Source organism: Dendropsophus ebraccatus, chromosome 11 (genome assembly GCF_027789765.1).
Source record: "Dendropsophus ebraccatus isolate aDenEbr1 chromosome 11, aDenEbr1.pat, whole genome shotgun sequence".
NCBI lineage: Eukaryota > Metazoa > Chordata > Amphibia > Anura > Hylidae > Dendropsophus > Dendropsophus ebraccatus.
Window position 1 is genome coordinate 100832946 of NC_091464.1, and position 24307 is coordinate 100857252.

The following is a 24307-nucleotide window of genomic DNA, read 5'->3' on the forward strand; positions in this document are numbered from 1 at the left end:
CCCCTGTGCTCCCCCATAGTATATAGCCCCGTGCTCCCCCATAGTATTTAGCCCCCTGTGCTCCCCCATAGTATATAGGCCCCTGTGCTCCCCATAGTATATATTCCTCTATGCTCCCCCATAGTATATAGCTCCCCTGTGCTCCCTTATAGTATATAGCTCCCCTGTGCTCCCCCATAGTATATAGCTCCCCTGTGCTCCCTTATAGTATATAGCTCCCCTGTGCTCCCCAATAGTATATAGCCCCCTGTGCTCCCCCATAGTATATAGCTCACCTGTGCTCCCCAATAGTATATAGCTCCCCTGTGCTCCCCCATAGTATATAGCCCCCTGTGCTCCCCAGTAGTATATAGTTCCCCTGTGCTCCCCCATAGTATATAGCTCCCCTGTGCTCCCCCATAGTATATAGCCCCCTGTGCTCCCCCATAGTATATAGCTCCCCTGTGCTCCCCCATAGTATATAGCTCCCCTGTGCTCCCCCATAGTATAAAGCCCCCTGTGCTCCCCCATAGTATATAGGCCCCTGTGCCCCCCCCCATAGTATATAGCCCCCTGTGCTCCCCCATAGTATATAGCTCCCCTGTGCTCCCCCATAGTATATAGCCCCCTGTGCTCCCCCATAGTATATAGCTCCCCTGTGCTCCCCCATAGTATATAGCTCCCCTGTGCTCCCCCATAGTATAAAGCCCCCTGTGCTCCCCCATAGTATATAGGCCCCTGTGCTCCCCATAGTATATATTCCTCTATGCTCCCCCATAGTATATAGCTCCCCTGTGCTCCTCCATAGTATATAGCCGCCCCTCCCATAGTATATAGTCCCCTGTGCTCCCTTATAGTATATAGCTCCCCTGTGCTCCCCCATAGTATATAGCTCCCCTGTGCTCCCTTATAGTGTATAGCTCCCCTGTGCTCCCCCATAGTATATAGCTCCCCTGTGCTCCCCCATAGTATATAGCCCCCTGTGCTCCCCCATAGTATATAGCCCCCTGTGCTCCCCAATAGTATATAGCCCCCTGTGTTCCCCCATAGTATATAGCTCCCCTGTGCTCCCCCATAGTATATAGCCCCCTGTACTCCCCCATAGTATATAGCCCCCTGTGCTCCTCCATAGTATATAGCCCCTGTGCTCCCCTATAGTATATAGCTCCCCTGTGCTCCCCCATAGTATATAGCTCCCCTGTGCTCCCCCATAGTATATAGCCCCCTGTACTCTCCCATAGTATATAGCCCCCTGTACTCCCCCATAGTATATAGCCCCCTGTGCTCCCCATAGTATATAGCCCCCTGTGCTCCCCCATAGTATATAGCTCCCCTGTGCTCCCCCATAGTATATAGCCCCCTGTGCTCCCCAATAGTATATACCCCCCTGTGCTCCCCCATAGTATATAGCTCCCCTGTGCTCCCCAATAGTATATAGCCCCCTGTGCTCCTCAATAGTATATAGCTCCCCTGTGCTCCCCCATAGTATATAGCTCCCCTGTGCTCCCCAATAGTATATAGCCCCCTGTGCTCCTCAATAGTATATAGCTCCGCTGTGCTCCCCCATAGTATATAGCCCCCTGTGCTCCTCCATAGTATATAGCCCCTGTGCTCCCCCATAGTATATAGCCCCCTGTGCTCCCCCATAGTATATAGCCCCCCTGTGCTCCCCCATAGTATATAGCTCCCCTCTGCTTCTCCATAGTATATAGCTCCCCTGTGCTCCCCCATAGTATATAGCCCCCTGTGCTCCCCCATAGTATATAGCTCCCCCGTGCTCCCCCATAGTATATAGCCCCCTGTGCTCCCCAATAGTATATGTGCTCCCCCTCCCATATAACATTGAAAAAAAAACAAACACTGTTACTCACCTAGGTCCACGCGTTCCTCTTCTCTTCCCTCGTGGCCGCACTTCCTGCGGTCACAAGAGGCTGCACTCCCCTTACCCTCGCGCCGACGCTCCAGTGACGTCGGGCGCTAGAGGGAGAGTGCGGCCTCTTGTGACCGCAGGAAGTGCGGCCACAAGAGTGACTGACAGGGAGGGAGCCAATGGCTCTCTCTCTGTCAGTATCGCTGCTGCTGAAGCGACGCAGCGGGCGGGCGGGGGCAGCGGCGGACGGGGGGGGGCCCTGCAGGGGGCGCCATGGAGGGGTACGTAGATTATCCATTCCATGGCGTTCCCCCCTGACAGGCTGGTGGCCGGAGCCCTGTGCGACCGCACTGGTCGCACATAGCAACGGCCGGCCTGCTGGGGGGGGCCCCTTTAACCAGTGGGCCCGGTGCACATGCACCATGTGCCCACTGGTTAAAGCGGCCCTGATGTGGTGGGTTACATGTATTCGTGTGTGTGTGGTGGGTTACATGTATACATATGTGCGTGTTGGGTTACATGCATACGTGTGTGTGTGGTAGGTTACATGTATACGTTTATGTTTAGTGGGTTACATGTATATGTGTGTATGTGGTGGGTTACATGTATACGTGTGTGTGTGGTGGGTTACATGTATACGTGTGTGTGTGGTGGATTACATGTATACGTGTGTGGTGGGTTACATGTATACGTGTGTGTGTGGTGGGTTACATGTATACGTGTGTGTGTGGTGGATTACATGTATACGTGTGTGGTGGGTTACATGTATACGTGTGTGTGTGGTGGGTTACATGTATACGTGTGTGTGTGGTAGGTTACATGTATACGTTTATGTGTAGTGGGTTACATGTATATATGTGTGTGTGGTTGGTTACATGTATACGTGTGTGTGTGGTGGGTTACATGTATACGTGTGTGTGTGGTGGATTACATGTATACGTGTGTGGTGGGTTACGTGTGTGTGTGTGTGGTGGGTTACATGTATACGTGTGTGGTGGGTTACATGTATACGTGTTTGTGGTGGGTTACGTGTGTGTGTGGTGGGTTACATTTATACGTGTGGGGTGGGTTACATGTATACGTGTGTGTGTGGTGGGTTACATGTATACATGTGTATGTGGTGGATTACATGTATACGTGTGGGGTGGGTTACATGTATACGTGTGTGTGTGGTGGGTTACATGTATACGTGTGTGTGGTGGGTTACGCGTGTGTGTGTGGTGGGTTACATTTATACGTGTGTGTGTTGTGGGTAACGCGTGGTGGGTTACATGTATACGTGTGTGGTGGGTTACATGTATACGCGTTTGTGGTGGGTTATGTGTGTGTGTGGTGGGTTACATGTATACGTGTGTGTGGTGGATTACATGTATACATGTGGGTGTGTGGTTACATGTATACGTGTGTGTGTGGTGGGTTACATGTATACGTGTGTGTGGTGGGTTACGCGTGTGTGTGTGGTGGGTTACATTTATACGTGTGTGTGTTGTGGGTAACGCGTGGTGGGTTACATGTATACGTGTGTGGTGGGTTACATGTATACGCGTTTGTGGTGGGTTATGTGTGTGTGTGGTGGGTTACATGTATACGTGTGTGTGGTGGATTACATGTATACATGTGGGTGTGTGGTTACATGTATACGTGTGTGTGTGGTGGTCATCAAACGTCACTCCACTGTATACGGAGGTGACTGCCGCTCACCTTCTACCATCTTGTTCCCTTGGAGATGTGGCAGCCGTGTCCTGTGGACGTGATTTCTTGATGTCCTCGTGCCGGGATTTGTTGGGGACGTGGATCCAGCTCCTGGGGAAGATGAGAGCAGGGATCTGCAGCCGTCTCAGAGTGTGAGTGTCCCATAGTTATAGATGGAGCAATGGTCACAGTATGGCGGTATGATCATCTCTGCTGTGTCTTCTGCAGTCTCATCCTGATGACTCTATACAACGTCTCCATTCATCGGCAAGGCCTCCTATGGTTGTGTCAGTACAGGGGACTGGTGCCACAGCTGCTGCAGCTCCTCGCGGGTGAGAGAACGTCCAACATCACGTAGGATTATTGGGAGTGGGCATGATGGAGACCTTTACATATCTCTCCTGATATACAGATAAGATGAGACTAGATGGACCCGCCACTCCTCCCCCTGCCTGGTGTGTGTGTGTGTGTGTGTGTATGTATGTATATATATATACATATATATATATATATATATATATATATATATACATACACACACACACACACACACAGAGTGCCTTGAATTATGAGCATAATTCGTTCCCGGGGCGGCGCTTGTAATCCAAAGCACTCTTACACCAAAGCAAATTTCCCCATAAGAAATCATAGATATGCAGATTATTGGTTCCACACCCCAAATATAATAATTATTTTGAATAACATGTAAAACTAAGGAGAAAATGAAAAATTTGGTCAGCTCTCCTAGAACACCATTCACACTAGGCAGGAGCACGTTGCTATGGCTGAAGTTGTAAACACAGAAAAATGCAACAGCTCACCTCAATGGCAAGATAGAGACCCACTACAGACATGAAAATAGTAAAAAGCAGCCCCCCCCCCCCCAACTGCTAAAAAAAATTCCCACAAAAATAAGGTCTACATCTTGCCATTGCGGTGAGCTGTTGAATTTTCTGTGTTTTTATGTAAACCTAATGAAACATTCAGAAACAGCAGAATCTGTAATATTATAAGTTACTCTACAGTAGAGATGAGAGAGTAGTGAAATATTCAACTTTCGAGAATTCAAATCAAATAGGCACCCATATTTGACTATTCAAACGAGTATTCGATCCCATTATAGTCTATGGGAAAAAATTCTCGGCACTTGGAAATCAAAATTTGACCACTTGGAGGTCACCAAGTCCCCCATGAAACCTCCCTAAACGATGGGAACACCTCCGGAATGACAATGTGACATTAGGGGGAACATGCCTGGGTGCACCCAACACCCCAAAATCCCAGTATAATGGCACTCCCTGCAGTTGCGAAGGAAAAATATTTGCGAATGCTTTTCGAACATTTATGGCAATGTTCACACATTTCATTCGTATTTCTTGCGCAGTGTTACATACATGATTCCAATGTGCGTCCGTACAGCGTCATGTTATTCGCTTGTATCACGCATCATGCTGTACGAACGTTACAGAACAGTATGTATCATGTGCCTTTTTCTGGGCTACTGGAACATTATGTATCACGTGCCTTTTACTGGGCTACTGGAACAGTATATATCAAGTGCCCTTAGTGGGCTACTAGAACAGTATGTATAACATGCCCTTAGTGGGCTACTGGAACAGTATATATCAAGTGCCCTTAGTAAGCTACTGGAACAGTATATATCAAGTGCCCTTAGTGGGCTACTAGAACAGTATGTATAACGTGCCCTTAGTGGGCTACTAGAACAGTATGTATAACGTGCCCTTAGTGGGCTACTAGAACAGTATGTATAACGTGCCCTTAGTGGGCTACTAGAACAGTATGTATCACGTGCCCTTAGTGGGCTACTAGAACAGTATGTATAACGTGCCCTTAGTGGGCTACTAGAACAGTATATATCAAGTGCCCTTAGTGGGCTACTGGAACAATATGTATCACGTGCCCTTAGTGGGCTACTAGAACAGTATATATCAAGTGCCCTTAGTGGGCTACTGGAACAATATGTATAACGTGCCCTTAGTGGGCTACTAGAACAGTATGTATAATGTGCCCTTAGTGGGCTACTAGAACAGTATGTAGAACGTGCCCTTAGTGGGCTACTAGAACAATATGTATAACGTGCCCTTAGTGGGCTACTAGAACAGTATATATCAGGTGCCCTTAGTGGGCTACTGGAACAATATGTATCACGTGCCCTTAGTGGGCTACTAGAACAGTATGTATAACGTGCCCTTAGTGGGCTACTAGAACAGTATATATCAGGTGCCCTTAGTGGACTACTAGAACAGTATGTATAACGTGCCCTTAGTGGGCTACTAGAACAGTATATATCAGGTGACCTTAGTGGGGTACTAGAACAGTATGTATAACGTGCCCTTAGTGGGCTACTAGAACAGTATGTATAACATGCCCTTAGTGGGCTACTAGAACAGTATGTATAACGTGCCCTTAGTGGGCTACTAGAACAGTATGTATAACGTGCCCTTAGTGGGCTACTAGAACAATATTTATCACGTGCCCTTAGTGGGCTACTAGAACAGTATGTATAACGTGCCCTTAGTGGGCTACTAGAACAGTATGTATAACGTGCCCTTAGTGGGCTACTAGAACAGTATGTATCACGTGCCCTTAGTGGGCTACTAGAACAGTATGTATAACGTGCCCTTAGTGGGCTACTAGAACAGTATGTATAACGTGCCCTTAGTGGGCTACTAGAACAATATGTATCACGTGCCCTTAGTGGGCTACTAGAACAGTTTGTATAACGTGCCCTTAGTGGGCTACTGGAACAGTATGTATAACGTGCCCTTAGTGGGCTACTAGAACAGTATGTATAACGTGCCCTTAGTGGGCTACTAGAACAATATGTATAACGTGCCCTTAGTGGGCTACTAGAACAGTATGTATAACGTGCCCTTAGTGGGCTACTAGAACAGTATGTATAACGTGCCCTTAGTGGGCTACTAGAACAGTATGTATCACGTGCCCTTACTGGGCTACTGGAACAATATGTATCACGTGCCCTTAGTGGGCTACTAGAACAATATGTATCACGTGCCCTTAGTGGGCTACTAGAACAATATGTATCATGTGCCCTTAGTGGGCTACTAGAACAGTATGTATAACGTGCCCTTAGTGGGCTACTAGAACAGTATGTATAATGTGCCCTTAGTGGGTTACTAGAACAGTATATATCAAGTGCCCTTAGTGGGCTACTGGAACAGTATATATCAGGTGTCCTTAGTGGGCTACTGGAACAATATGTATAACGTGCCCTTAGTGGGCTACTGGAACAGTATATATCAGGTGCCCTTAGTGGGCTACTGGAACAGTATATATCAGGTGCCCTTAGTGGGCTACTGGAACAGTATATATCAGGTGCCCTTACTGGGCTACTGGAACAGTATATATCAGGTGCCCTTAGTGGGCTACTGGAACAGTATATATCAGGTGCCCTTAGTGGGCTACTGGAACAGTATATATCAAGTGCCCTTAGTGGGCTACTGGAACAGTATATATCAGGTGCCCTTAGTGGGCTACTAGAACAGTATATATCAGGGGCCCTTAGTGGGCTACTAGAACAGTATATATCAGGGGCCCTTAGTGGGCTACTAGAACAATATGTATCACGTGCCCTTAGTGGGCTACTAGAACAATATGTATCACGTGCCCTTAGTGGTGTTAAAGGACAACTCCAGGGTCTGATAAAAAAGAACAATTACCAAATACATAAGGGATTATGTATACCTTTTGTATAGAAACGGTTTGAGCCCTGCTACTCTCTGACGCCCACATGGCCTGTTCTGATCATCAGTTGTTCTCCCCCCACTTCCTGTTTCAGCTGCAGCTCGTACTACATTTCCCAGCAGCCTCCCTTCTCCAGCCCACTCAGTCCTCTCTGTCCCACCCCCTGAATGTTCCCAACCCCTTGTGTCCCACTGTATTTTCCTGTGCCCGGCTTCACTGCAGTTCTAGTACAGTGTCTGCAAGCCTCCCTGCTGCAGGCTTCTGGACCCAGCATCTACCACTATACACAAAAATCACCACGTACACCTCCGACTGTTCAGTTTGCATCCACCTGCTCTCTGGTCACTTTCCCTCTCCTCCATTCTGGTGAGGCTGTTCTTCCTTGCTTCCACCTCCCCTGGCCTCTGTTCTTTTCTGTGCTGTGCTTGAGGCTGTTCTTTGATGCATCCTCCTCCCCTCTGTCTTGTTCTGTGCTAGGTTGTTCTAGCTTGCATCCCCCTCCCCTCTCCTCTGTTCTGTGCTAGGCTGTTCTAGCTTGCATCCCCCTCCCCTCTCCTCTGTTCTGTGCTAGGCTGTTCTAGCTTGCATCCCCCTCCCCTCTCCTCTGTTCTGTGCTAGGCTGTTCTAGCTTGCATCCCCCTCCCCTCTCCTCTGTTCTGTGCTAGGCTGTTCTAGCTTGCATCCCCCTCCCCTCTCCTCTGTTCTGTGCTAGGCTGTTCTCTCTTGCATCCCCCTCCCCTCTCCTCTGTTCTGTGCTAGGCTGTTCTAGCTTGCATCCCCCTCCCCTCTCCTCTGTTCTGTTCTGGGCTAGGCTGTTCTCTCTTGCATCCCCCTCCCCTCTCCTCTTTACTGTTATGTTCTGGGCTAGGCTGTTCTCTCTTGCATCCCCCTCCCCTCTCCTCTGTGCTGTTCTGTGCTTGAGGCTGTTCTCTCTTGCATCCCCCTCCCCTCCCCTCTGTGCTGTTCTGTGCTAGGCTGTTCTCTCTTGCATCCCCCTCTCCTCTGTGCTGTTCTGTTCTGGGCTAGGCTGTTCTAGCTTGCATCCCCCTCCCCTCTCCTCTGTTCTGTGCTAGGCTGTTCTCTCTTGCACCCCCCTCTCCTCTGTGCTGTTCTGTTCTGCGCTAGGCTGTTCTCTCTTGCATCCCCCTCCCCTCCCCTCTCCTCTGTGCTGTTCTGTTCTGTGCTAGGCTGTTCTCTCTTGCATCCCCCTCCCCTCTCCTCTTTACTGTTCTGTTCTGGGCTAGGCTGTTCTAGCTTGCATCCCCCTCCCCTCTCCTATGTTCTGTGCTAGGCTGTTCTCTCTTGCATCCCCCTCCCCTCTCCTCTGTGCTGTTCTGTTCTGTGCTAGGCTGTTCTCTCTTGCATCCCCCTCCCCTCTCCTCTGTGCTGTTCTGTTCTGTGCTAGGCTGTTCTCTCTTGCATCCCCCTCCCCTCTCCTCCGTGCTGTTCTGTGCTAGGCTGTTCTCTCTTGCATCCCCCTCCCCTCTCCTCTGTGCTGTTCTGTTCTGGGCTAGGCTGTTCTCTCTTGCATCCCCCTCCCCTCTCCTCTGTGCTGTTCTGTTCTGGGCTAGGCTGTTCTAGCTTGCATCCCCCTCCCCTCTCCTCTGTTCTGGGCTAGGCTGTTCTAGCTTGCATCCCCCTCCCCTCTCCTCTGTTCTGTGCTAGGCTGTTCTAGCTTGCATCCCCCTCTCCTCTGTGCTGTTCTCTTCTGTGCTAGGCTGTTCTCTCTTGCATCCCCCTCCCCTCCCCTCTCCTCTGTGCTGTTCTGTGTTAGGTTGTTCTCTCTTGCATCCCCCTCCCCTCTCCTCTGTTCTGGGCTAGGCTGTTCTAGCTTGCATCCCCCTCTCTCTCCTCTGTGCTTTTCTGTTCTGTGCTAGGCTGTTCTCTCTTGCATCCCCCTCCCCTCTCCTCTGTTCTGTGCTAGGCTGTTCTCTCTTGCATCCCCCTCCCCTCTCCTCTGTGCTGTTCTGTTCTGTGCTAGGCTGTTCTCTCTTGCATCCCCCTCTCCTCTCCTCTGTGCTGTTCTGTGCTAGGCTGTTCTCTCTTGCATCCCCCTCCCCTCTCCTCTGTTCTGTGCTAGGCTGTTCTCTCTTGCATCCCCCTCCCCTCTCCTCTGTTCTGTGCTAGGCTGTTCTCTCTTGCATCCCCCTCCCCTCTTCTCTGTGCTGTTCTGTGCTAGGTTGTTCTCTCTTGCATCCCCCTCCCCTCTCCTCTGTTCTGTGCTAGGCTGTTCTCTCTTGCATCCCCCTCCCCTCTCCTCTGTGCTGTTCTGTTCTGGGCTAGGCTGTTCTCTCTTGCATCCCCCTCCCCTCTCCTCTGTGCTGTTCTGTTCTGTGCTAGGCTGTTCTAGCTTGCATCCTCCTCCCCTCTCCTCTGTTCTGTTCTGTGCTAGGCTGTTCTCTCTTGCATCCCCCTCCCCTCTCCTCTTTGCTGTTCTGTTCTGGGCTAGGCTGTTCTCTCTTGCATCCCCCTCCCCTCTCCTCTGTGCTGTTCTGTTCTGTGCTAGGCTGTTCTAGCTTGCATCCTCCTCCCCTCTCCTCTGTTCTGTTCTGTGCTAGGCTGTTCTCTCTTGCATCCCCCTCCCCTCTCCTCTTTGCTGTTCTGTTCTGGGCTAGGCTGTTCTCCCCCTCCCCTCTCCTCTGTGCTGTTCTGTGCTTGAGGCTGTTCTCTCTTGCATCCCCCTCCCCTCTCCTCTGTGCTGTTCTGTGCTTGAGGCTGTTCTCTCTTGCATCCCCCTCCCCTCTCCTCTGTGCTGTTCTGTGCTTGAGGCTGTTCTCTCTTGCATCCCCCTCCCCTCTCCTCTGTGCTGTTCTGTGCTTGAGGCTGTTCTTTGATGCATCCTCCTCCCCTCCGTTCTGTTCTGAGGCTGTTCTCTCTTGCATCCCCCTCCCCTCTGTGCTGTTCTGTTCTGTGCTAGGCTGTTCTCTCTTGCATCCCCCTCCCCTCTCCTCTGTTCTGTGCTAGGCTGTTCTCTCTTGCATCCCCCTCCCCTCTCCTCTTTGCTGTTCTGTTCTGGGCTAGGCTGTTCTCCCCCTCCCCTCTCCTCTGTGCTGTTCTGTGCTTGAGGCTGTTCTTTGATGCATCCTTCTCCCCTCCGTTCTGTTCTGAGGCTGTTCTCTCTTGCATCCCCCTCCCCTCTGTGCTGTTCTGTTCTGTGCTAGGCTGTTCTCTCTTGCATCCGTCTCCCCTCTCCTTTGTTCTCTGTGATGTTTTTCCCCACCTTCCTCCCCCGTTCTGACCCCTTCATAACACAACATGAACACAGAGCTGTTGCTAGCACTGCTGTATATACTTGTGCTAGCAATCACTCTGTACTAGTTCAGCTCTGTGTACCATGTGACCCGGCTGGAAATCTCATGAGAGGCAGGGAAAGGCTGTGGGAGCTGATAGGAGCCGGAGGGAGGGAGTTGCAGTGCTGGAGCCTGTGTGCACGTCAGGCCAATCAACGGCCAGGGGGCGTTACCGCAGCTGCATAAACACACCCAGATAATGAAGGAGGTGTCTCCGTCCCTGCTGAAGGCTGGCAACGTAACGAATCAAGATGGCGGCTGCGATTTGTGACAAAACCAATTATTGCTGAACTACAGAACTTCCGGGGGCAGAGGAGGGGCTGAAAAGTTAGGTAAGATGCAGGAATCAGTTATTAATGTATATTAGGCATTTGTCTAACTTTGGATTGTGGGCAGGAATTTCAGAAATAGTGTTTGGCCGGACTTCTCCTTTAAAGAGGGACACTATAAGTCACTTGTACACACAGGGTCCTGGGATGAATACACCTGCCGATGCTGCTGTTATATCATCTATGTCTTAGCCCTGAGAAGAGCTTTGGTTGCAGACTCCAGAGATGACTTTTTTGCTGGATCTTCGCCCTGAAAAGGACTTTTGGGTTGTGTAGTAATCCTGCCTGACCATGTGAGTGCAAATGGCATTCCCTCTGCCCCAACTAACTATAAATAATACACAGAGTCAAGAATTCATTAAATTGTGGAGTTTTACGGCCACGGGTTTATTCAAGGTTAACCAAATATATTAATTATTTAAACATAAAACATCACACTCTTTTATTATTATCCTATTATCTTACCACCAGGTAACCAGATATAATTTTGACTGCTTACGCAAATATTTAAAAACCAACTGTCCGCCCAAAATTTAACATTGGGGTGACCCACCCAACATAAGGAAGATCAATGTCCACAAAGTGACCTGACCTCTGAATAAACCCATGATAAGGGATAGAGAACAGAAGTGGGGTCGGGAGGGAGGGGATCTTCTTGCTTTGCTTATAGAAGACAGTTTGATGACGTCATTAGATATCTGGCCAATCCTGTTGATACTCACCTGCATCTGCCCAGATACCATAACGTCTTTTCTTGTTACCTGTAAAATGAACTTTCCGGTGAACAAACCATTATTAGCTTCCTAAGAGGGGAAACTGGGTCATATTATGAATTACCTAGTCTGAGGGAGCCAATGCACCCACATATATTCTCTTTACTAATTGCAGCGAGGATAGGTCAAAACGCTACTAAAACCTATCTCTCCCTGCTCGAAGATCTTTCCCTGGCTAGGTTGAAAGCGCATCTGCGGTCAAGAGGCAGAAGCCAAGTATTTAAGATTCAAGGTCATGTGGTTCAGCTATCCAATGAGGGTTGACGCCGTTTTTGCGCTGCGTGCGTACTCCCAGGGTTCCTCACGGCCTGGTGCATTGGATTAAAAAAAGCGCCAACTGCAATGGGAGGGCTTTTGAATGTTTTCCGTGTATTTGCCTCACTACTCGATTGAATTCGAATACTGCAATATTTGATCGAATACCTACTTGATCGAATCGTATTCGCTCATCTCTACTGTACAGTATTGGAGAGGATGGGAAACACAAGGGCTGAGAGACAGCAGGGAGGAATGAGCAGGACAGATGTGGGCACATCTGTCCAGGGAGAGAGGGGTTACAGCTATGGAGAGATTACCCCCCACAGTCCTGTCCCCTGATGTAAGCCCCAGCCTGAAGTGGATCTGCCAAGATTTGGAAGGTGAGGGAGACTTCCTGGGTCAGAGTGCAGGGCTGTAGACCCCGCTATGCAGGCCATGCCCCTCCCCCTCCCACCCAGTACAGGGAGCTCTTACACCAAAACAATGCTATTCATCCTGCCCATATTACCCTTGTGTGTATGTATATGTGTGTGTGTGTGTGTATATATATATATATATATATGTCCTAATATACAGATAAGATGAGACTAGATGGACCCGGCACTCCTCCTCCTGCCTGGTGTGTGTATATATATATATATATATATATATATATATATATATATCCTACTATACAGATAATATAAGATGAGACTAGATGGACCCTGCACTCCTCCTCCTCCTCCTGCTGCCTGATATACACACATATATATATATTTATACCACTAATTCCACCTGGATAATAAAGAAGTCACCAAATTACTCCTGTCTTAACACAGGTTATATCCAGTCTACCTTTTAACATCAACACCTCTATAATTTATTTTATACAAAAAAGAACCATATTGAGGCTATTTTACATTTTTAAAACCAAATACTTTATTATAAAATAACAACACAAAAAAGATTTGCAATAATAGAATAGACCAGCAGATGTCAGTATACAAGCAAACAGATAAAATTGTAGAGATTCTTATTCTTATAACATCTAGGGTAGTGCTATATATTCTACAAACTCCCTATACATAGGCTAGTATAAATATTATCACCGTCGTCCACGCTGGGACTAATAGTACCGGCTAACTAACCCCAAAGCAAATTGAAATCATATGATTCTAAACACTCACCCATTTCTGTTGCTGTGTATCTGCCACCGAATACCCCTCAATGACGTTTCGCGTTGGTTTGCTTCCTCAGGAGAGTGTAGATAGATAGATACATATATATGCAAAAAAGGGGTCCGTGGAGCCTCAGTTACGAGTCTCAAAACACGGGAATAGCCAGATATCCCTCTCTCCAGAGAAGGAAGCCCATTGCCAAGGGGTGCCTCCTAGTGGGGAGAGCACCAAACCACCCTGATACGTAGTCCCTCAGGTCCTCACTCTGTAGCGAGCTTTAGGACCTAAATAGGGAAACACCAGGGTGGCCCCTGTGAGTCAAAGTCTAACTCTGTGGCGAGTATAACGACATAAGACAAGGGTTACCAAGGCTAGGCATCCATCCACAGACTGCAGTTTCAGGGTATTTGCCCCTCATCAGTGCGGAGCAGGATTCTGGCTACTGGGGCAATGATAAATAGACCAACAAAACACAACAATCACTGAACTCAGGGAGAACAGTGAAAAATTCCAATGGATTACTCATTTACGAGTCTCCATTGATTGTCCCATACAAAATTTAAATATGCAAAAAAGGGGTCCGTGGAGCCTCAGTTACGAGTCTCAAAACACGGGAATAGCCAGATATCCCTCTCTCCAGAGAAGGAAGCCCATTGCCAAGGGGTGCCTCCTAGTGGGGAGAGCACCAAACCACCCTGATACGAAGTCCCTTATATATATATATATATATATATATATATATATATATATATATCCTAATATACAGATAAGATGAAACTAGATGGACCCGGCACTTCTCCTCCTCCTGCTGCCTGGTATATATATATATATATATATATATATATATATATATATATATATATATCCTAATATACAGATAAGATGAAACTAGATGGACCCGGCACTTCTCCTCCTCCTGCTGCCTGGTATATATATATATATATATATATATATATATATATATATATATATCCTAATATACAGATAAGATGAAACTAGATGAACCCGGCACTCCTCCTGCCTGGTATATATATATCTATCCTAATATACAGATAATATAAGATGAGACTAGATGGACCCGGCACTCCTCCCCCCCCTCCTGTCTTATAGATAGATACAGCCCTGCTCAGTATTATTGGCACTCATTAGTATATAATAAGCTTTTTTGGGTGGAGCACGGGTGTTAAATACAAAAGAGCAAATTATAAACAACAATTTAAAGCAACAATGGGAGAGAAATGTAGAGCAACCTTGATGTGGCGCTGCTATTACGTTAAAGGAGACCTGTCCCCCCCTGTGCGGGGGTGACAGGCTCCTGACCCCCAGCTAGATCCCCTTATTCTGACCTCATCTCGCCGAGTCCGGTCCCGGGACGGGGATATCCTGGTCAGAAGCCGGTGTGCGCGCTGTAGAGGTCCGGCGTCCATAGAGAATGAATGGAGCCAGACTCATCTCTGCAGCGCGCACACTATTAATTCTCTATGGACACCTCACCTATCTTCACAGCGCGCGCGCCGGCTTCTGACCAGGATGTCTCCATCCTGGGACCGGCTCCGGGAGCGGGACTCGGCGAGATGAGGTCAGTATAAGGAGATCTAGCTGGGGGTCGGGAGCCTGTCACCCCGGCACGGGGGGTGATAGGTCCTCTTTAAATCAGTATGGAAGCACATTGTAACTCAAACGGGAATCGGCTGTGATAAGCTGTGGGGCCCATGTGACAGGAATCCCTCACAGAATGATGACATTGGTGTATAAAGAAGCCAGATAATGGGCCCATGTGACAGGAATCCGCCACGAAATGATGACATTGGTGTATAATCAGCCATGGAATGATGACATAGATGTAAAAAGAAGCCAGATGCTGGGCCCATGTGATAGGAATCCCCCACGGAATGATGACATAGGTGTATAAAGAAGCCAGATGCTAGGCCCATGTGACAGAAATCTGCCACGAAATGATGACATTGGTGTATAATCAGCCACGGAATGATTACATAGGTGTAAAAAGAAGCCAGATACTGGGCTCTGTGCCGTAATAGTTAAGACAAAGGAGACGTCTGGGGACATCACAACTAGTATTACACGACTTTCACCGTATACGGCATACATCTCCAACGACATTGGCATCCCAGTTCCATCCAATCACAATGTTGTTAAGAAGTTTTGCAAGCGGCATGGAACCCGCAAGAACCTGGACGTGAGGAAAGGGGGAATTTGACAAAATGTCTTTGAAGGTTGGTCCAAAGACCTAAAGGACAGCATGGAAGAGTCTGGGGTCATGGCGTCATGAAGTAGCAGACGCCGCACACTAAACAGATCGGAGCTGTGTGGGAGAAGGCCAAGGAAGGATCCATTGCTGTAAAAAAAAAAAAAAAAGTGACTGATATTTGTTAGAGACTCACAACACCCAGACAAACCACAATCCGGGGGAAATGTTCTGGCAAGAGATGAAAAAAAATCCAGCCTTTTGGCCACTTAAAGCAACAGTTTTTTTTTACAGACAGCGCAATGAAGCTTCTAAGGTAAAGAGCACCCAGCAGCAGGGAAGCATGGCAGAGCACCCATAATGCTGTGGGGTTGCTGCGTCCACTACTAGAGGCCTTAACCATATCACAGGAAACATGAAATTAGAGAATTAACAAGAGATTTTAGAGCAGAATTGTCCTACACAGTGTAAGGATGTCCTACACGGTTGTCCTAAGAATGTCCTACACAGTGTAAGGATGTCCTACACGGTTGTCCTAAGAATGTCCTACACGGTTGTCCTTAGAATGTCCTACACAGTGTAAGGATGTCCTACACGGTTGTCCTAAGAATGTCCTACACGGTTGTCCTAAGAATGTCCTACACAGTGTAAGGATGTCCTACACGGTTGTCCTAAGAATGTCCTGCACGGTTGTCCTAAGAATGTCCTACACAGTGTAAGGATGTCCTACACGGTTGTCCTAAGAATGTCCTACACAGTGTAAGGATGTCCTACACGGTTGTCCTAAGAATGTCCTGCACGGTTGTCCTAAGAATGTCCTACACAGTGTAAGGATGTCCTACACGGTTGTCCTAAGAATGTCCTACACAGTGTAAGAATGTTCTACACGGTTTGAATCGAAGCTGATGGGTCCTCCAGCAAGACAGTGGCCCATAGCACACATCCAATAGTGCACAGGAATGGGGGGAGAAGAAAACTTCCTTGTGTATTACCACCAATGGGTAGTCGCCAGAGAAGTGCTCCACCACAGACCCCACTCACCTGGTTTGATTGTTCAGTGTCAATAGGCACAACTCTATATTGTGTTTATCTGTTGTACACCACAGCCAGACCAAATAACATGTTTCGGCCTCAGATTACAGGGAAGCCTTTCTCAAGCAGTAAACCTTTCAAGCACGTAGCAGTTTAAATAGTGACATGTACAAACGTAGAGAGAAACTTCCGGTTCATTCGCCAAACTGCCGATAAACCCATTAAGGACTTACAATCCGACCTGAAACAATGATACTACAAATAACAGGTAGAAACAATCCCACTAAGTGCATGTGCAGCAAAATCCTTACCTTACACACGCTCCCGCACCCCTGCTGATCGGCACCAGGCGAGTTCTCACACATCGACCGCAGCGAAAAAACAACGCTGCACACAAACAGCGCAGAAAGAGTAGCACTCGTGCAACCCAAAGTTACATCTGAAAATAAATCAGTAGATTGAAAAGCAGGGATGGGATGATATCATTTCTATAATTCCTAATAGGTATATAGTATAGAGAGTGAACAGTCTCCACGCTTAGACCCTCAGTAGGAGCTCGCTCACAGCTCCCAGTTTTGGAGGGGAGGTAACGTCCAGTGTGAACTTGCGACCAGATAAGAGATAACTTCACATAAAATCACAGTTAGTCCATCGTGTAATATTGGCCAATATGGAGAGCAGGCTAGAGAGAGCAGTAACTTTCATAATATAACAAACTAAGGGTAAAGAAACCCTCAGCAAGAATGAAATAACCCATATACAAGCTCCGTCATTGCATTGAGACGGCTAGGGCGGAGAGTTTGGCACCTATAAATGCAGTATAGGTGCTGTGATCCTATCGGTTAGCGATTCTGCAATCTGCTCTATGGGTAGAATAGTGATAGTCCCCGGCATGTTCTATTGTCAGGTGGTGGGACACACTAGGCTTTAGGAGACTTCTCCTATCTGAAATGATTTGTTGTGCGGGGGTTGTACCGTACCACCAATATACTGAAGATCACCCTCACAGATTAATAAATAAGCCCCGAATGCAGACGAGTGGGCCAGCGGGCTGATTCTAACGTCTTTTCCTGCCACATTGGATGGGACACTTCCTGTGCTATAGTACTGTATACAGCACCTGCACAGTTTCTTACCACACTTCTGGACGCCTCTAAATTTACACCCTGTCTTTCCCTAACATTTAGGTTTTTCATTCTACTCGGGGTCACAAGGTTTCTAATTGTTCTTCCTCTCCTGAAGGGAAGATGGAGTGTCTGTAAAAAACTGTGACGTCAGGTGTAATTCACATGAAGTGTCCAGCAGGAGGCACACTATATGTAGAAGTCTATGTAGTGTAGTGTGTAGTCCCGTAGCTGAGCCTGCAAGTATTCACCATAGGGAGAGGGGTGTAAGATGTACACAGGCTCGGACAGATATCAAGGAAATGCCACTCTCCCACTCTTGTAGAACTACAACTCTCATCAGGCGCTCCTGGCTGCTGCTCAGCCTGCAGGGCACAGGGAGGGAGGGGGTAAGGTAGTTAGATGCATCTCTCTCTCTCTGTGCTGCCCAGTGCAGTGCCGGCTGAGCGGCAGCCAGGAGCGCTTTCTGAGAGTTGTAGTTCTACAAGAGTGGGAGAGTGGCATTTCCTTGAGATCTGTCCGAGCCTGTGTACATCTTACACCCCTCTCCCTATGGTGAATACATGCAGGCTCAGCTACGGGACTACAATACCTAGACTTTTACATATAGTGTGCCCCCGGCTGGATTTACAGAATCTAAAGCCTGCCTGATGTACTAAATTGGGGGAAATAGCAGTTTATGTGCATTTCCCATAATTCGTGTATATCAGGAATTTGTCTAACTTTTCTTAGGTAATATATTAAACAAGATTTGCATTTCCAGGGAAATACATAGTGCTTGAAAAGAGTGCCCCTTTAACAGTGACTTCCCAGAGAAACGTTAACCCTTGATACCCTCCCTTTAAGAGTGACTTTGGTACAGTGAAAAAAATTCCAATGAAGTACTCAATCAAGAGTCTCCACTGATGCCCCCAAAAATTTAAATATGCAAAACAAGAGTCCGTGGAGCCTCAGTTACGAGTCTCAAAACACGGGATAGCCAGATATCTCTAGCCTGTTGCCAACGGGGTGCCTCCATGATGGGGAGAGCACCACACCACCCTGATAAATAACCCCTTAAGTCCCACTCGGTTGCGAGTATTGGAACATAGACAGGGAAACACCAGGGTGGCCCCTTTTATCAATGTCTAACTCAAGGTGCGAGTATTGCGATCATGACAAGGGCTTGCAAAGGCAGGCTTCCACCCACAGACAGCCGTTTCGGGGTTTTTGCCCCTCGTCAGTGTGGGGTAGGATTCTGGCTAGTTGGGGCAATGAAAAATCAACCAACAAAACACAGTAATCACTGAACTCAAGGAGAACAGCGAAAAAAATTCCAATGAAGTACTCAATCAAGAGTCTCCACTGATGCCCCCAAAAATTTAAATATGCAAAACAAGAGTCCATGGAGCCTCAGTTACGAGTCTCAAAACACGGGATAGCCAGATATCTCTAGCCTGTTGCCAACGGGGTGCCTCCATGATGGGGAGAGCACCACACCACCCTGATAAATAACCCCTTAAGTCCCACTCGGTTGCGAGTATTGGAACATAGACAGGGAAACAACAGGGTGCCCCCTTTTATCAATGTCTAACTCAAGGTGCGAGTATTGCGATCATGACAAGGGCTTGCAAAGGCAGGCTTCCACCCACAGACAGCCGTTTCGGGGTTTTTGCCCCTCGTCAGTGTGGGGTAGGATTCTGGCTAGTTGGGGCAATGAAAAATCAACCAACAAAACACAGTAATCACTGAACTCAAGGAGAACAGCGAAAAAAATTCCAATGAAGTACTTTTTTCGCTGTTCTCCTTGAGTTCAGTGATTACTGTGTTTTGTTGGTTGATTTTTCATTGCCCCAACTAGCCAGAATCCTACCCCACACTGACGAGGGGCAAAAACCCCGAAATGGCTGTCTGTGGGTGGAAGCCTGCCTTTGCAAGCCCTTGTCATGATCGCAATACTCGCACCTTGAGTTAGACATTGATAAAAGGGGCCACCCTGTTGTTTCCCTGTCTATGTTCCAATACTCGCAACCGAGTGGGACTTAAGGGGTTATTTATCAGGGTGGTGTGGTGCTCTCCCCATCATGGAGGCACCCCGTTGGCAACAGGCTAGAGATATCTGGCTATCCCGTGTTTTGAGACTCGTAACTGAGGCTCCACGGACTCTTGTTTTGCATATTTAAATTTTGGGGGCATCAGTGGAGACTCTTGATTGAGTACTTCATTGGAATTTTTTTCGCTGTTCTCCTTGAGTTCAGTGATTACTGTGTTTTGTTGGTTGATTTTTCATTGCCCCAACTAGCCAGAATCCTACCCCACACTGACGAGGGGCAAAAACCCCGAAACGGCTGTCTGTGGGTGGAAGCCTGCCTTTGCAAGCCCTTGTCATGATCGCAATACTCGCACCTTGAGTTAGACATTGATAAAAGGGGCCACCCTGTTGTTTCCCTGTCTATGTTCCAATACTCGCAACCGAGTGGGACTTAAGGGGTTATTTATCAGGGTGGTGTGGTGCTCTCCCCATCATGGAGGCACCCCGTTGGCAACAGGCTAGAGATATCTGGCTATCCCGTGTTTTGAGACTCGTAACTGAGGCTCCACGGACTCTTGTTTTGCATATTTAAATTTTTGGGGGCATCAGTGGAGACTCTTGATTGAGTACTTCATTGGAATTTTTTTCGCTGTTCTCCTTGAGTTCAGTGATTACTGTGACTTTGGTACAGTCCCTTAAGGAGCGACTTTGGTGACAACCCTTTAAGAGTTAACTATAGACTCTCTCTTTAAGACCAGCTTATGTACTGTCCATTTAAACGTGACTTAGGTACCACCCTTTGAAGAGCAATGGTCCCTGTAAAAGTGACTCTAGTACTGTCTCTGTAGGAGTGACTTATGTAGCATCCCTTTAAGAGTGACTTTGGTACTGCTCTTTAAAGAGCTACTTTGGTGCCGTGCTTTAAGGACGACTTATGTAACGACCTCTTAAGAGCGACTTTGGTACCTTCCCTTTGGTACCTTTAACCTCTGCTACATCACTGACTTACCTCTGCTACTTCACTGACTCACTTCTTTTACTTCACTGGCTCACCTCTGCTACTTCACTGACTCACTTCTTTTACTTCACTGGCTCACCTCTGCTTCTTAACTGACTCTGATACATCACTGGCTCAGCTCTGCTGTGCCATGTGGATATCAGCTCTGCTACATGTCATCACTGGCTCAGCTCTGGTAACAAACGACATGATTAGATGACCAATGCGACCGCTGTGTGTGGACGCCGACCCATAAATAATTAAACTACAAGCCAAAACCCTACAGGTGAGCCAGAGGGACTGCATTCATTAGACTGCATTCACACATTCCATAAAATCCGCGACCACAGACTATTTTAACAACCATTCAAATTAATGCAGCCATTTACACGATCCATGCCGCAATAGGACATGTCCTAGTGCGGACTGTAGCACAGATACCACCCAGCAGCAGAGATGACAGAACACAACTACTCGCCTCCACCTGTGCCGGCTGGCTCACGTGTTCACTGACACAGGGGGAGGAGGAGAGTAGTTGTCTTCTGCGCTCCTGTCATCTCTGCTGCTGGGCAGCGGGGGGACTGCACTTCTATTAAGGGATCCGTCCCGCGATCCTCCTCTGGTAATCATATGCAAAGAAAAAAAACACAACAGCACAGTTTAGAAAGATGTGGATAGGTGCTCGTCTCCCCAACAGGCCCAAAGTTGGTAATTCAATCCAGGAAAAAGATGCAGGCGACAGCACATCCAAAGTGAAAATGTTCAGTTTTAAATCACACTAGCGCACTGGAAAAACTGAACATTTTCACTTTGGATGTGTTGTCGCCTGCATCTTTTTCCTCTGGTAATCATGGCACAGATCACTGTGGGAGTCATGGCATGGATCCTGTGAATGAGGCCTTAGGAATTCTAGAAATTTATATAATCTGACCCCTACTTTTCAAATTAATGATTTATTTTCAGATGTAACTTTGGGTTTTACGTGCGCTACTCTACTGCATCTACGCAGCTTACGCCATTTTTTCTGGAGCCATTTTTTCTCCACTCCGGTTGCTGTGTGAGAGCTTGCCTGATGCCGATCAGCAGGGGGTGAGCGTTTGTAAGGTAAGGATTTTGCTGTGTATTCACTTTGTGGAATTGTCTCTACTAGGACCGGCCTTAGGGAGGTGTGAGGGGACAATCACCCCATCAATCAAAAGGGGGCAACGCTGGGTGAACCCAGCGGCACCCCCTCTTTTATGTCCAGCAGGCGAATGAGAACAGCCACCAGTGCATCCCAGGAATCCAGGACACCTTTTCTGAGTGCCCCATTCACTCCTGTGTGTGTTGGCAGCTGGGACTTCTTGCACAGGCAGCCTCTCTGACGCGGTGTCTGCACCGGAGGTTAGGAGAAGAGAGGTGCAAAGGGAGAGATGCTGCGGTAGGAAGGTGAGGTTTTTTTTTGTGTGCTGTGGGGGCATTACTGGGGGAGAGCACATGGGAGGAGGCATAAGTATGGGGAAAGCACATGGGGGAGGCTTTACTATGGGGAAAGCACATGGGGGAGGCTTTACTTTGGGGAAAGCACATGGGGGAGGCTTTACTATGGGGAGAGCACATTGGGGAGGCTTTACTATGGGGAGAGCACATTGGGGAGGCATTACTATGGGGAGAGCACATGAGGGGCATTTCTCTAAGGCCAGCCCTGGTTTCTACCTGTTATTTGTTGTATCATTGTTACAGGTCTGATTGTAAGTCCTTAATGGATTTATCGGCAGAGTTATGCAGATGAACCGGAAGTCTCTCTATGTTTGTACATGCTACGTGCTGGTAATGTTTACTGCTTGAGAAAGGCTTTCCTGTAATCGCATGCCGAAATGCATTGCACCATTTATTTTATATTTTTATGGTTCAATATATTTTTATTAAAGAATTTACAAAATAAACAAAGTAAACAGACGTATAAAGGGCACACACCCATCAAGTGCTTTCGGCAAGGCAGACAATGCCGGAGTTGGTAAAAGAACTCATAACGCCCGCCAGGATGTGAAGGGTCAAGTCACTCTGCCTATATCTCCTGAAGATAGCCACAACATATATAACCATGTAGGCAGTCGGTGAATCTACATTAATTTGCAAACTTGGAACCATAATGAGAAATAGGGTTGTTAGGCCAATACACACCAACAAACACTGAACACTTAAAAGGGTGGGGGGAGGAGTGGGAGCATCAAAAGAAAGAGAGAAAAGAGAAGTTGTTGTGCTGGATTGGACTGGGTAATGTAAGAGAAGAGGAGTAGAAGGGGGAGGAAAGAAATGGACAGGGAAGAGAAGGGTCATGGTAGTGGTAGCCCGTCGCCACCCAGCTTCCCAGTGACAAAGGAGTCCCGGTCAGGGATTTACGTACCTCCCAGGGAGTCATCTCCAGCCAGCCATCTCAGGGGAAGACTGAAACATGATCCAAATCTTCCATTGTGTGGAGAACTTCTTGCTCATATTATGCTCATCTGCTCTTAGCTCTTCATGCATCAGGGCACTAAAGGCCTCGGCCCACATAAGTCTAGAGGGAGGAGTGGTCGTCCGCCAAAGCCTAGGAATAATTTGCCGAGCAGCCAGAAGGAAGAAGCCCAGTAGGCCCTTCCTAATCGTAGGCAAAGAGCCAGGCAAAATAGAAAGAAGAGCCATTTCTGGCGTCAGAGTCAGGTTACGGGATGTGACCGCGTTGTACAGGGTCTGGACACCTTGCCACAAAGAGTACACAGGCGGACAAGTCCACCAGATGTGGAGCATTGAGCCCACGGCTTGAGAGCACCTCCAACACGTGTCAGGTACGGAGGGGAACTATTTGTGGAGGCGCTCAGGCGTCCTGTACCACTGGGCCAACACTTTGTAGTTCAATTCTTGTAATCTAGAGGAGACAGTAAGTTTATGAGTAAGTGCAAAGGCTTTCAAGCACTCCTTCCCGGTAAATGTCTTACCAATCTCTCTATGCCAGGCCGACTGGAAACCCAACAGCTGGTCATCAGTCCCCTCCGACAAAATTATGCCATATAATAAAGATATTCTATGGTCTGGAGGCTCAGCAGCCATACATATCTGCTCAAAGGTGGTCAAACCGGTGCAAAGCTCCCCCACTGGCGCCAAGGAGCTTATCTGACTGCGTAGCTGGAAGTAATGCAACCATGACCCCGATCTAGTACCTTTATCCCCCTCTAAGTCCCTGAGCGGTCTTAGTCCAGAGGCCAGGACTACATCCCTAACCCTGGGTGTGTGCGTGACAGACAGGGGGAACAACGCGGAGCCGCTCATTAACCCAGGGAAGTGAGGATTATGCAAGAGGGGTGTGAGGGGGCCCGGAGCAGAAACCAGAACAGCTTTAACTGCAAATCCCCTCCAGGAGGTGTATAAGGTCCTCAACAGTGGGGAAAGGTCTATATCCCTCGTATCCACCTGCTTGGGAATCCAAAAGATCCCCTGGGCGGCATGAGTATTAAGGGTATGCTCCAGTTCGACCCAGAGTTTAGTTGATGTGTTGTGGAGGAGGTCCAGGACACAGGCAGCAACCGAAGCCCTGTAGTACAGGGTGAAGTCAGGCAAGCCTGCACAACCACTTTCTTTCCGCCTAATGAGGATCGAGTGCCGCAGACGCGCCCTGGACGACCCCCACACAAACTTTGAACACATACGCCTGACTCGCCTCAGGAAGGAACACGGGAGACAGATGAGAAGGGTCTGGAAATAGTACAGAACCTTCAGAAGGGAGTCCATCTTTAACACACTAATTCTGCCAAACCAGGACAATGACAAGGCGTCCCAGTTCCGAAGGTCCCTCTCTAAGGTAGGTAAATGGGGTTTAAAGTTGAGGTCGTATATGCAGGAAGGGT

General features: G+C 47.9%; 1 protein-coding gene across 4 annotated transcripts in view; it reads left to right on the forward strand.

Moving 5' to 3' along the window:
- Positions 1-24307, forward strand: part of HSF2BP (heat shock transcription factor 2 binding protein) — a 156078-nt gene that overhangs the window by 126493 nt on the left and 5278 nt on the right. For all 4 annotated transcript variants that reach the window (XM_069945043.1, XM_069945046.1, XM_069945047.1 and 1 more), the window contains 2 exons: positions 3576-3693; positions 3770-3873. In XM_069945043.1, coding sequence (XP_069801144.1) covers positions 3576-3693; positions 3770-3873 — 222 coding nt within the window. The remainder of the gene's footprint in view (positions 1-3575; positions 3694-3769; positions 3874-24307) is intronic.